The sequence below is a fragment of the Aspergillus eucalypticola genome, assembly GCF_003184535.1.
Source record: "Aspergillus eucalypticola CBS 122712 chromosome Unknown BO83scaffold_31, whole genome shotgun sequence".
Taxonomy (NCBI): Eukaryota; Fungi; Ascomycota; class Eurotiomycetes; order Eurotiales; family Aspergillaceae; genus Aspergillus; species Aspergillus eucalypticola.
Window position 1 is genome coordinate 87,404 of NW_020290305.1, and position 12,406 is coordinate 99,809.

At 54.5% G+C, this 12,406-nt stretch overlaps 4 protein-coding genes across 4 annotated transcripts; 1 reads left to right on the forward strand and 3 right to left on the reverse strand.

Moving 5' to 3' along the window:
• Positions 1-149: 149 nt before the first annotated feature.
• Positions 150-2,284, reverse strand: BO83DRAFT_369251 (flavin monoamine oxidase family protein; the record flags this gene model as incomplete). Its single annotated transcript, XM_025529850.1, has 2 exons — positions 150-450; positions 505-2,284. The coding sequence occupies 2 exons, from the start codon at positions 2,282-2,284 to the stop codon at positions 173-175; spliced, it is 2,058 nt and encodes a 685-aa protein (XP_025383812.1). The 3' UTR covers positions 150-172.
• Positions 2,285-3,107: 823 nt separating this feature from the next.
• On the reverse strand, positions 3,108-5,505 carry BO83DRAFT_411344 (A1pp-domain-containing protein; the record flags this gene model as incomplete). Its single annotated transcript, XM_025534302.1, has 4 exons — positions 3,108-3,412; positions 3,442-4,111; positions 4,720-4,866; positions 4,894-5,505. The coding sequence occupies 4 exons, from the start codon at positions 5,503-5,505 to the stop codon at positions 3,108-3,110; spliced, it is 1,734 nt and encodes a 577-aa protein (XP_025383813.1).
• Positions 5,506-6,462: 957 nt separating this feature from the next.
• BO83DRAFT_369254 (aldehyde dehydrogenase family protein) lies at positions 6,463-8,351 on the forward strand. The gene is made up of 2 exons (XM_025529851.1): positions 6,463-7,075; positions 7,138-8,351. Exons 1-2 carry the CDS (start codon positions 6,742-6,744, stop codon positions 8,271-8,273), a joined length of 1,470 nt encoding a protein of 489 aa, XP_025383814.1. The 5' UTR covers positions 6,463-6,741; the 3' UTR covers positions 8,274-8,351.
• A 205-nt stretch (positions 8,352-8,556) lies between these two features.
• Positions 8,557-10,853, reverse strand: BO83DRAFT_411346 (geranylgeranyl pyrophosphate synthase; the record flags this gene model as incomplete). Its single annotated transcript, XM_025534303.1, has 3 exons — positions 8,557-10,096; positions 10,154-10,385; positions 10,445-10,853. 3 exons carry the CDS (start codon positions 10,851-10,853, stop codon positions 8,557-8,559), a joined length of 2,181 nt encoding a protein of 726 aa, XP_025383815.1.
• Between the last annotated feature and the right edge of the window lie 1,553 nt (positions 10,854-12,406).

Below are 12,406 nucleotides of genomic sequence, written 5' to 3' on the forward strand. Positions count from 1 at the left end.
ATAACCGTGCACTTCGGAGGCGCCATCGGCTGTTCGGTGCTGCCCGAGACCCCCGATTTGCTATCATCCGAGCACAGACACTATGTCAATGTGCCTGGTTTTGCAGATAAGAAAACTATCCTCTCATAATTGTACACATGAGAGCTTCTGTATATGTTACAATTCTCAAGAATCACAATTCAATCCATCGACCCATCCACTCATGCACAATCGCCTTGGCCTCATCCACCAGTCCCAGATCTAGCAATAGCTGGGTAGTGCCGCGCACAGCGGAGTCCACAGCCGCGGCAATCCAGCCATGGGTATACGAGGTATGCTCGCCAATAAATATCGTCTGGAACTCGGTCTGGTAGTAGGCAGGCAGGAAAATCTCTTGCTGCCCAACGAGGGGGTGTGTCCATGCGCCGTTCTGATGTTCATCAGTTTCCCAGCAGTGAACATGGGAAATTCCTATAAAGACAATCAGCTTCAATTTGACTCAAGATACAAAATAGACCATCATACCTGTGAATTGCTCCTCTGCAATCTCTCCATGGATCTCCACCATGCTGCGCCGCGCCAGTGCCACATAGTCCTCAGGTTTCAATGCCTGTACACTCCGCGCCGGGCTTCCGACGGCATATGCCCCAAGAACCGCCGCGGGACCGGTGCCATTCAGATTGAATGATGGATAGCATACATATTGCACCCCGGGAATGTCCACCTCGCCGCAGCCCCCGAAGATGGGCTGTTCTTGGTGCTCCCAGAAGCGGGTTTCATACAGCAGAGCGAGCTTGCAGGAGGGTTCATAATTCGTCTCGGAGATGGCCCGGCTCAGAATCGACGAGTATCGCGGCAAATCCCACATGCGCACTTTGGTAAAGGGTGCAGCCACGACGGCATAGTCATATTCCTCGCTGCGCTCAGGGGTGATCTGGACCGGAGAGTCGCGCCAGGTGTAGGCAATCTTGCCCGAGCTTTCGTTGTACGAGAGCCCGGCCACCGCCCGCCCGAGGGTGGCTTTGTCTGTGACGTGCGGTAGAAATGCCCGTGCCAGTGATTCCACCCCCTGGTCGATGGTACGCCATTCGGTAGCTGCAAAGTAGACATCATCGTAAAATCCATCCCAAACTGGATTGTTGGACGTGCCAGCGGCGAGGTCAATGACATCCGCATTCTCCCCCAGCGCGTACCGCATATATGCGGCCTCCGACCAGTGGTAGAACCCATCTTCCAACGCCGCTTTGTGTGCGCGGTACATGTTGCGAGCAACCTCCCGGATCTTACTGATCTTGTCTGTCTGAGCGTACTCCATGTACCGAGCTTTGGCGTCCGCAACCGCACTGGCGTTGGCGGGGGGCGGCGTGTATGCCAGCGACGAGTTGGCGGCAACCTGGGCTACAGTGGGGATCCGGCCATCTGGCAGGCGAACACCGCCAGTGTCTGCCGGGACATTAGGATTATTCTGGATCCAGGGAATAAAGTTGACTCGCAGCTCTGGATTAGCATCGGCATTAAGCTCATTGAGAACATCGGCCAACTGGAGGACCAGCCGCATGTCCTGAATTTGGAGTGTCTCGTTGGTATCGGCGTAGGTGATGTTCATGGGAAAGCGCATAGGCCCCAACTCCTGGTATTGGTACTGATCGGGCCGCGAATTGTTCATATAATGGGTGCGAATGCGGCCACCCAACCGATGGGTGGACTCCACAATATGCCAATTGGTCATGCCGACAGAGTTGAGCAGCAGACTCGTCATGAGTCCGGAGATACCACCGCCGAGGATGGCCACGGAAGAGTTCTTGGCTGCCGACACCACGGCCTTGCCGGGTTCCTTGCCTTGCATGTACGCAACGCCGTCAAACCAAGGGCCCATCACATCAGACACATTGGCGATGCTTTCCCGACGAGCCAAGCGGGTAGCAATCGGAATGGGGTCAGAACGAGCGAGCAGGGTCGGTCCGGAAACAGCGTGGAGACAGTGGAGATGGGGCGCATCGGCCGGGGTGATCCAAACGAAGCGCTCCGGATGGGCGTCACGCGCGATGACAATGTTACCGATCTCATGATGCCCAAGGCCAGTGTGACAGTCGCCGTAGAGCACTTTGATGTGCCCTTCAAAGCTGTCGTCCAGAAAGTCCAAATGAACGTTGTGCAATGAGTCCGCGGTGACCAGGCTCGGTACCTGAAATTTCAGGATTTCTCGGTCAATCTGTCTTGGGGCATGGTGAGAAAGTGCCCCTGCTAGGCCGCTGTAGAGCAGACCCAAAGCAAGAGGTGTGTACCACTGGCTGTAGCGAGGCATGACGCGCCTGGATGTTGAGATGAGCACACACTGCCCCGAGGTCTGTAGTGATCAGGCGGGTTCTGCCCATGGATTTATACTGGCATCATTCCACATAACTGGGTACTGTAAATATCACTGCCGATTGATTATGTCAGTAGGCAGCTCAAATCTTTCGTTATCCTGCGTCGTGCCAACAGTTGAAGATGTCAATAATTGAGGGCCTGCATAAAGTAGAGGTGTACCAGGTGTCGTTCATTGCCAGGTGTATTTCATACGCCGCCGTTCGAATGGATATCTACTATTTCCAAGGCCTAATCGGGAAGCGCAGCGTCGATCTGGTCTCAATAATTGCTGCTCGGGAAGTTGCGCCAAAAGCCAATCATCGACAGCCACATTGTGTCTGATGCAGATTGGTCGATGAATTTAATCTGAGCTGGAACGAATTGCCTTTAACGACACTTCCTAGGCAGTGTTTATTCTTATCGAAGGAGGTTCATTGCATGAGTCAGGAATTACCTATAGTAGAAACTCAATGAGGTAGCCAAGTAATGAACTTCCGTACCCGAAAAGGATACAGTCAAATTAATTGCCGTTCTTATTGCTGATAGAGCCCTCTATGTAAGACGCTAACTGAGCAGGTGCTTCACCGTCTGAAATAGAACATGGCCCCAACGCCTTTAAATTTTGCGATCCCGCAAAACTCACATACTTTTCCAACACGAGCTACGAAGTAGTTAGGTCATCGCTGCATATACCAGGTCAAGCACATACAGTACTCAAGTTCGGCGAGAGACCAGTCCAGCAGGGTGGATATATCATATTTACGTATCAACTGACCAGTCTACGGAGCCACGATGGCCCGAACCACATCCCGCAAGTCCCCTTCTATGCTGGTGACCAGCTGCGCAGCAGCCAACTCCCCAGGAACCTGCACAGCGTCGCCCAAGCCTGCGCGCACCAGTCGTACACGTCCATCGCCCTGTTCGACTAGCTCCTCATTATCCCACCGCAGCACCCCTGGTGTGGAGAGGCCGACTCCCAGCTCAAGAATGACTACGTTTCGTGTCATATCCGTGAGGAAGGCCTCACAGAACTGGTGCCATCGCGTTTCGCTGGGAGCGAAGGGTCGCTCGTTGAACCAGTTTCCTGCCCGAACACATATCGAATAGCGCCACCACAGAAGGGGCATGTCGGAATCTTGTCCTGCGCAGTTACGGCCTGGGTGTGTGGATCCAGATGCGGCAGGACAGCGTCAAGGTAGGGGGCAGATGGGAAGACGGCATCCGGACGGCAATTTTCTAGACATTGCAAGAAGGCATACTGGCCCTGGGGGGTGGAGAGTTGCGCTTCAGGCAATCCATGGGCTACAAACAGTCCATCTGCATTGGAGATGCGTACGTGAACCCGATCGGGTGAGAAACGCGATGCCAGCCATTCTAACAGGGAGGTATAGAGGAAGGAGCGGGGCCAGCGACGCACCATGGCTAGATGGGAGAAGTAGAATCCCCACCGGACGCTCTCGGATGGCCAATCGCGGTTGGTACGGCCAAAGGTGTCATAGAGCCGTCGCAGCTGGTATTGCTTGAATGACGGGAAATGACGATCGAACAGAGTGGTCGAGGTATAGTCGAGTCCGGTGGCTGCCGAGATGCCGGCTCCGTAGCTGATAACAATGGTATCGGCAGCAGCCAGCCAAGCTTTGGCTTGGTCAAGAGAAGATCCACGGACCTGGGGAGGTGGCACGAGGGAGGGAGCTGGATAGTGCAGTTCCTTGAGTGTCTGTTGGTAGACGGCCGTGTCGGTGTCGGTGAAAGTGTTGAAGACGATGTTGGTGATGGAGGTGTGCTGACGACGCCGCAGCCAATTCAATTCAATTCAATTCATATTCTTATACCCGATCGAGCCGGCGTAGTGAGATGCTAGCTATGCAGGTGCTTCACCGTTTGAAGCAAAGAATATGGCCCCGAACGCCCTCAATGCCCTCAAACTCGCAGTAAACACTCGTAAACACACGTAAACACACGTAAACACACAAAGAAACATGTAAGCAACATAAACACCGCTAGCCACGACGTAGGAAGGTCGTCGTCGTAGCTAAACACAACTAAACAACAAAAGCAGACGTAACTGTAAAAGAGTGTTGCAGCCGTAGCTGCCTGTAAGCCACCACCTTCGTTCTTCGTCCATTATCTCGCTCCTAACATGCCTGTTCCTTCTGCTCGTTTGACCTTCCCTGCTGACTCAAACAGGGCGTGTATTGTTCCTTTTACCCAGCGTCTTCGGCACCTATCCCCATGGCCCTGAGGCCTACGTGTTCCTGGCCGGGATCGGACTCTTCAGGGTCGAGTTCAACCTGGCTGAACTGCCCGAGCAGGCCTGTTTGCAGCATGAATTCGGCGACGTAGCGGATCGCCTGCGGGTCTGATATGAGTAAGTCATAGTCAGTCGAGTACCGATCTAACGGCAATAGATGCAGCCTCCTCCACGGGGAAAGCAAACAGTCCGGTCGAGATACCACAGAGAGCGATGGTCTTACCCTGAGGGTCCGATGCGGGCAGGGCTTCTGCGACGTCCAGGACGGCCTCGTAGCATTGCTGCAGCTGTTGTCGTTAGTGCGTGGTAGGCACAGGCTGTTCGGCATCCAGCTGAGGGCCCACGGTGTGAATCACATAGGGGGCAGGCAGGCAGTAGCCTTTGGTGACACGAGCCTGGCCGACAGGCAAAATGCGCTGACCTTGAGCCATCTGTTGGAAACATTCTTCGCGCAAGCGGGGACCTGCCCGGGTGTGGATGACATTATCCAGGCATCGATGAGCCGGCTGGAAACATCCCAGCATTTGCTCATTGGCCGGATTGGTGATGGCGGTGACTCCATCCAAGGTGGTAATGTCCCCTTGCCACAGGTGGAGTGTGGCAGGGAAAGGCTCTGATGGTGTCGATGATGATGGAGTTGGAAGGGCTGGAATGGAAGCAGCGTCAATAAGAAGGCGATTGGCACGCTCTGCCAGCAGAGCCTGATCGATCCCCTGGAGTAAGGAGGGTAAAAGAGGTTGTCGAGGACGTCTAACACAGAGCAGGTGTTTCATAAGACGGAGCTGGGCCCATGAGTCCATGGTTTCGATGGAGGCGATGTCATGCTGGTGATGGTGGTGATGGTGGCAGACACAAGATCTCTGGGGGGTGAAATAGTGTGAATCACCCAGCAAGGTCTGCAGGACTGATGGCAGTGTGCCAGCCATAACTGTAAGGAAAGTAAAATAGGTTTACTAACAGATGCATCGCGAGAGAAATTCCGATTGGAAATTCAGGAAGATGTCGGGAGTCTTTTTGTAGGTCTCTTTCCCACATCTATTCCCCTTGATATATTTCCATATTACTTTGTAGGGAGTGGGTTTATCTGGTTTGCTATGTTTGTCATGTTTGTCAAAATTTGTTTGTGGAATTTGGACTGTTTGTTTACACGGAACATATTTCACGTAACGGGAAGGTGATCTCCGCTAGCCTAATAGGGAATTCCGCAGTAATGGGACCCCCAAACATATGGTTAATAATCGGCATTGACGAAGCAACGATGGCTACATACAAGCCCTGTCTCCTCACTGCAGCATTTACACCCTCATCGGCATTCATCTCTTAACTCTCCATATTATAGCCTGATGGGATAATCGGAGACAGCATCTATTATCCCCGGATACGATAACTCCGGTATCCGATCTTATCTCCACCATTCATGTCGAGGGGACGACAGGATGACATTCAGCAATGATCATGATGACCCTACCGCAAGGAGACATCAGACAGGTTGTCATTCCTCTACATACTCAGGAGGCGATCCTCGTGTCCGCTGGGTCGTGCGACCTTGATGCACAAATTCCGTTTCTCCTTGTGAATAATGAAGGCCATCGTAATTTCGTCTATGTTTCAATCCCACATCGAAGAATATATACCATTTGAATCGAACAACCTCCTTCAGCCCTCAGCGCCCCACTTGAAACGAGCCAGGCCATAGATACATCCGGAACGTCAGCATACTGGAGCTTGGGGCCGAGATTTTCGGCTGTTTCAAACTTAAACCCGCATGCGGAATTACGACTGGTTACTAGTGACTAGTTAGCCTGCGGGGCCATGGCTGTCAGCAGTAGCATCGCCCCTGTCAAGCTCTCTCAAAGAAAGTCAAACAACCCTCAGCCCATGACGGCATCCAAGAGCATCTGGAATGTCAGAGCTCGTTCTCCATGGAGCCACGGGTGAGGATCGTCGGGGATGAGATTTCGCTCTGGGTTTCTCTCATAGGAGGGATCGGTTACACCACTGCATTAGTGTTGAGACCGAGTCATTACAACCCCTCATTGCTGCAGGTGGCCTAATATTCATTGAGTGCTTATATAAAGCCCGTCATCCATGTCTCTTTTGACCCTGACTATCAGTCCTCACAACCCTCTAATCTCACTCTCCTCGATTCAGTCGTTCTCATCATGTCTCAATCTATCCCCCAACATCCCGGACAGCGGGAGAACATCGAGACTCGCCTCTTCATTAACGGCGAGTTTGTCCCCTCCCTCTCCGGGTCCAAGTTCGACCTGTACAACCCGGCTACCGAGGAGCTCAGTGCCTCGGTCTATGAAGCCGGTCCCGAGGATGTTGACCGCGCCGTTGCGGCCGCCAAAGCTGCCTTCCCGGCCTGGTCGGAAACGGGAGCCCTGCAGCGAGCCCACTTGCTGGAGAAATGGGCCGATCGGTTGGAGGCATGCGCTGATGAGATCTCCTATCTTGATGCCATTTGCATGGGCAAGCCCGCTTACAGTGACCGTAAGCTCATCCCCTCGTCATCCCTATTGTACAGACATGCCTAACTCTTTACCAAAATCCAGACTTCGGTCGTTTCATGGCCCAGTTCGTGCGGGTATATGCCGCTAAGGCCCTAGATATCACCGGCGAATCCTCCCTGAACACCCCTGGCTTCGTTAATGTCAGCTTGCGCCAACCCTTTGGCGTGTGCGGTGCTATTGTCCCCTGGAACGGCCCCGTGGTGACCATGATCTTCAAGGCTGCCGCAGCCCTGGTCACCGGCAACACCATCGTCATCAAGTCTTCCGAAAAGGCCCCTCTGAGTTGCCTGGTGGCTGCTCGCTGTGCCCAGGAAGCCGGCTTTCCTCCGGGTGTCTTCAATATGCTCAGCGGATTCGGTCGCCCCTGTGGTGAGGCCATCGCCCGTCACATGGAGATCCGCAAGATCTCCTTCACCGGCTCGACTGCCACGGGTCGCGCCATCCAGAAGATGGCCGCCGAATCGAACCTCAAGAGCGTCACGCTCGAGCTGGGTGGCAAGTCCCCGCTAGTGATCTGGGACGATGCCGATCTGAGCAAAGCCGTGCCGGCTGCCGCCATGTCCATCCTCACCAACTCCGGCCAGGTCTGCGTTGCCAGCTCGCGGGTCTATGTACACGAGGCCATTGCCTCTCAGTTCCTTGAGCAGCTCAAGACCACCATGACGGAGATGGGCAAGAGTGGTCACCCGCTCATTCCGGGCACCACGCGCGGCCCGCAGGCCGATGCTGCCCAATTTGCGCGCGTGCAGGGCTATCTGGATCTGGCGAAGCAGGAGGGTATCTCGGTGCACTTGGGTGGTGCGCGCGAGGGCGACAAAGGTTACTTTGTGCAGCCAACCATCCTGAAGGATGTGCCAGAGGAGTCGCGTCTGATGAAGGAGGAGATCTTTGGTCCCGTGGTGGCCGTCAACACCTTCACCGACGAGGAAGACGTTATGGCGCGCGCTAACGACTCCGAGTACGGGCTGTACGCTAGTGTTTACACACGGGATATCTCGCGAGCGCTGCGAGCGGCCAAGAAGTTCGAGGCGGGCACCGTGGGGGTCAACTGCACCAGTCCGACCATGGCGTTTGACATGCCATTTGGGGGCTGGAAGGGCAGTGGAGAGGGACGAGAGCTGAGTCGGTATGCCACAGACTACTGGACCGAGCTGAAGTCGGTGTTGATTGCGTTGTAATTCATGATATTTAGGTTGTAACTATAGTACTGTTTACTGCAGATAGGATGCTCTCTACTCGTTTACAAAATAGTCATCTGAGTGCTTGAATATAGTCATCATTAATCATATCGTCTCATATCCGTACATCAAGGAAAGTCTCATAAATCATCATCACAAAAAACGCCAAAGAAAAAGTAGACATGTAGACATTAGAAAAACAAGGAGTGTCATCGTCGTCATCGTCATCATCATCATATCAGCCACCACGCATCATCTCCATCAAAGGTATGAATTTTTTTTTTTACAGGTGATCCGGTGCCGGCACCTCAGCCAGCGACTTCACCACCGCGCGCAACGACGGATTCAGCTCCTCCGCCGCCGTCTCCAACTCGCTCAGCGTGTTCATGGCCTCGCGGCCCAGCTGCCGGATCAGGTCGTAGGTGGCCTGCAGGGCCCCCGTCTGCTGCACCAGAGACACGATCTGCCGCTTGCTCTCAATGGGCAGTACCGTGCCGGCCGGCTTCTGGCGGAAGATGCCAAAGATAACCGCCCGACCAGCAGGGTCCAAGTTGCAGGCCCGGACGATGGGGTACGTCACCTTGGCCTGGTCCAGGTCCTCGCCAAACGACCGGTCGCTAGCGGCGGACTCCAGCAGACCCAGATACTCGTGGCGGATCTGCGACAGGCGACCCAGCACCTTGGTGAAGGGCTCCAGGTCCAGGGTAGCGCCGCCCATGCTGGCAGCCTGCATGAGGCGCGTCAGCAGACGGAAGCTGGCGCCGGCCTTCTGGTCCACCATGGCCAGATACTCGGTCTCGCCGGGGCAGTGGGTCGAAAAGCGCCAGTTCAGCTCCCACGACTGGCCGACAAAATGTGCCTCCAGTTCCTGCAGCAGGCCATCCAGCATGCCGGGGCAGTTGAGGCTGGTGACGATGCGGGCGGCGCGCACAAACAAGTACGCCGCACTATTCATGCACTGCGCGGGTCCGTACACCAGGTGGGCCGGGGTGCGCTGGTCGCGCAGGGCGGCCTGGTCCTGCACGTCGGCCAGCATGCCGGTCGAATCCTGCAGCTCGGTAATAACCTGGCGAATGAAGGCCAACGGGCGGGCGGGAACCTGCAGCCAGGCATTCAGGGAAGTGAGCAGGTCGCTGTGCAGGGTGTTGCGGGAAATAGAGCGGGCGTAGCTGGATGGGGCCAGCAAGGCGGAGGTATCCAGATGCACGTCGGGGGTTTCCTCCTCGGTGACCAGGGGAGTCCAGACAGCCACCTCCACGGCTTCTTCACTCTCTTCGGGTTCCGGCACCACCTCAACGGGCGCAGCCTTTTCTTCCTCTTCTTCTTCCTCGTCGTCTTCGGTGTCTTCGTCAGAGGAAGATTCTTCCTCATCGGAGCCATCTTCCTCGGATGACGACTCCTCCTCTTCACTCTCCTCGGCAGTTTCGGGGACTGCGTAGCGCGGAGCATTCTTGCACCAGTAGTGGATACCAGCCAGGGAGGCGCCCAGCACCTCCATCCATTTGCGCAGCTGAGGTGCCAGGTCCGAGTTGGCCTGGTAGAGTGCCTCGCGACGGCGGACAAACTCGTGCTCGTTGTCGATAATCAGCTGCTTCGCCTTGGCGACGGCGTCTTCCTCAGACATGTTCTGGTGTTCCATGAGGAAGAGAATCACGTTGGCAACGGGGCGCTTCTTGGAGACGCGCTTTTCCTTGGGCCAGCTGTAGTAGTCGTTGGTGAAGAACATGGTGCGCTCGGCGGCATCCAAAGCGTCGCGCACCACCGCTTGGTCTTCTTTTCCGAGACGGGTGCCATGCGCGAAGCCCATGAGGGTCCAGTAGACGCTGACATCCACGTTAGCATCTCATGATTCAAGCACACGATTGAAAAAGGTGACTTACTCAATGCCCGCATTGAGGCGTCTCCGGGCGACATAGTCGTCGAGGTTGGCGCAGTTCTCGGCCGTGGGGACCTCCGGGGTGACCAGCCAGTTACTGCGGTAGCAGTCGATGATCTCGTGGCCATCCTTGTCCTTGTCCGACAGCTCCGACATGGCCTTTTCTAGTAGTTGTTTCCGGGCGGCGACGCGGGGGGACTCGGCGGATTCATCGGTTTTCTTGCCTTGTTGTTTGCCTAAGACGTCAGAGGTGGGTTCGGCCATGCTAGTAGATGGCAATGGGGGTTTCACATACCATCATGCAGATTGCCGAGTTCAGTCAGGTACGCGACAGTCTCGAGACGTTCGGGCAGACACTCCGGGTAGAGGAAGCTGGCATAGTTGCCGACGGGGGAGGAGAGGTAGCTGGTCTGGGGCTCATCCAGGTTCAGAGCGGCCGTCAGGTCCTGGACGAAGCGATCGCTGCCGCGCTGGGCGACATGGTCGTACTTGTGAATGCGCGGGGTCAGGGTGGTGAAGCAGTCCTTGCGATGCTCATCATCCTCGGGCAGCAACTGCGAGTGCGTCCATATTTCGACAGGATCGCTGACCGTGGCAGCCTCAGATGCAGGCTCAGACTGAGCGGCCGAGAGGACTTGGTTGATGGTGCTTCCCCTGCTGCGACGCCTCTTGTGGGACAAGATGTGGGAGTACTGCTTGAACATTGGGATGATTCACAACAGAACTATAAAAAAGGAAGAGGATAAAAGTAGTGATACAGGACCAGCAATGCGGTCACGATAGAATATTCACAACGCGATCGACGCGGGATAAGTTGAAAAGGAAGAAAGGGAAGAGAGGAAGAGGGAGACGAGGAGGAGCCAGATGGAGTCTTTAATAGCACTTGAGATCGCTGGCTCATGCGCAGAAGATTGTTCACCCCTCGAGATTGGCGTCGGCGTCATGGCCTGACCAACAAGAAAATTTTTCACATCCTTATCGAAAGGGAAAACAGCATGGACCTCCAGCTGGTCCCCGAAAAGCAATGAGTCGCAACGAAAAAGCAAACGAAGAGGAAGAAAGTTGAGAAGCTGCCGAGTGGACGGGATGCAAGCTACGCGGCCGAAAAGACGCTGATTGGCGAGGGAAGGGCAGCTGTCTTGCGGCTACAGCAGTTCGTGGGTCCATTAGCTGGGATTAGCTGGACTAGCTTGCTGGGATGGAGGATTCTGCGTCTTCTTAGTGCCGTTAGGGTTTTTAGCTTGACCTCCACGGCTTGCCCGATGTGGATCTCCATCGCTGTGCCCTTCACCGCTTCATCCTCGACGCGCTGCCGGCCGTCTTTCTCATTGGGCCAACGCATGTCCACCAGCAGATATGACGATGTTTTGTCTCCGAAGATGCGAAAGAAAAAATAACATCTGTCCGCCGCGGGGGCGAATATTTTGAATTTTGATTTTTCTATGTTTACTTGTCGGGCGAAAGTAGGTTCGTAGAGGGGCTAAGATGCCTTGAAAAATATAGCCTGTCTCGGTGGCTGGCGAGCAGATCAGAGTGGTGTTGAAGACTACGAAAGACTATCAAGACGGACTACAGAGTAGTCGGTTTTCAATTGATTAGGCAGTCAACAAGTCCACACTATCTAGTCAAGAAAGGGATGATGATCGGAGGGAGGAGGGGTCGATATGGCAGGCAGCACTAGAAAGTATACGTCGTAGTACAACAGTAGTTTGAGAGAGGAGATAGACTCCGCAGGATCGACAACTTTTTGATAGTTACTACATTTACACTTCCACTGCCATCCAGCCATCCATCCATCACTCACTTTGCTTAGGAATATTTTGGTTTCGCGATGCAATCAGAATTCCGAGTTACGCAACGGCCCCACCTGCCCGAGAGGGAGAAAGCATAACAATTGATTGGAATCGATGCCATCGCGATCGCGGCAAAGACATGGAGGGCACTGACACTGTCCAAGTGGGCGGTACTGGTTGCCCTCGTTACCATCGCTTGGACTTGGGAAGGGTTCAAGTCATACCATGAGTGCAGATGGTGCGATCGCTCTTTAGCCTCCATCCCTAGTCATTCATGATTATCTCGGCTGCTGCATCACTGAGTATTTGTGGCTGGGTATCAATACAAAGTCTATTAGCAGGTTAGAGTTTAGTTCCCCCTCCAAGATAATGAAAAAGCATTGTAGGAGAAGTAGAGTTTCTGCCAACGATCCCAGCGACAATCTCTGCAGCCTGCAAACGCTCGGGCCAAGAGGGTCCTCATT

Excerpts from the sequence above, each read along its gene's own strand:
- BO83DRAFT_369254 (XM_025529851.1), top strand. The coding sequence starts at position 6,742 with ATGTCTCAATCTATCCCCCAACATCCCGGACAGCGGGAGAACATCGAG. Across the intron at positions 7,076-7,137 it reads CAAGCCCGCTTACAGTGACC|ACTTCGGTCGTTTCATGGCC; the intron begins GTAAGCTCATCC and ends ACCAAAATCCAG.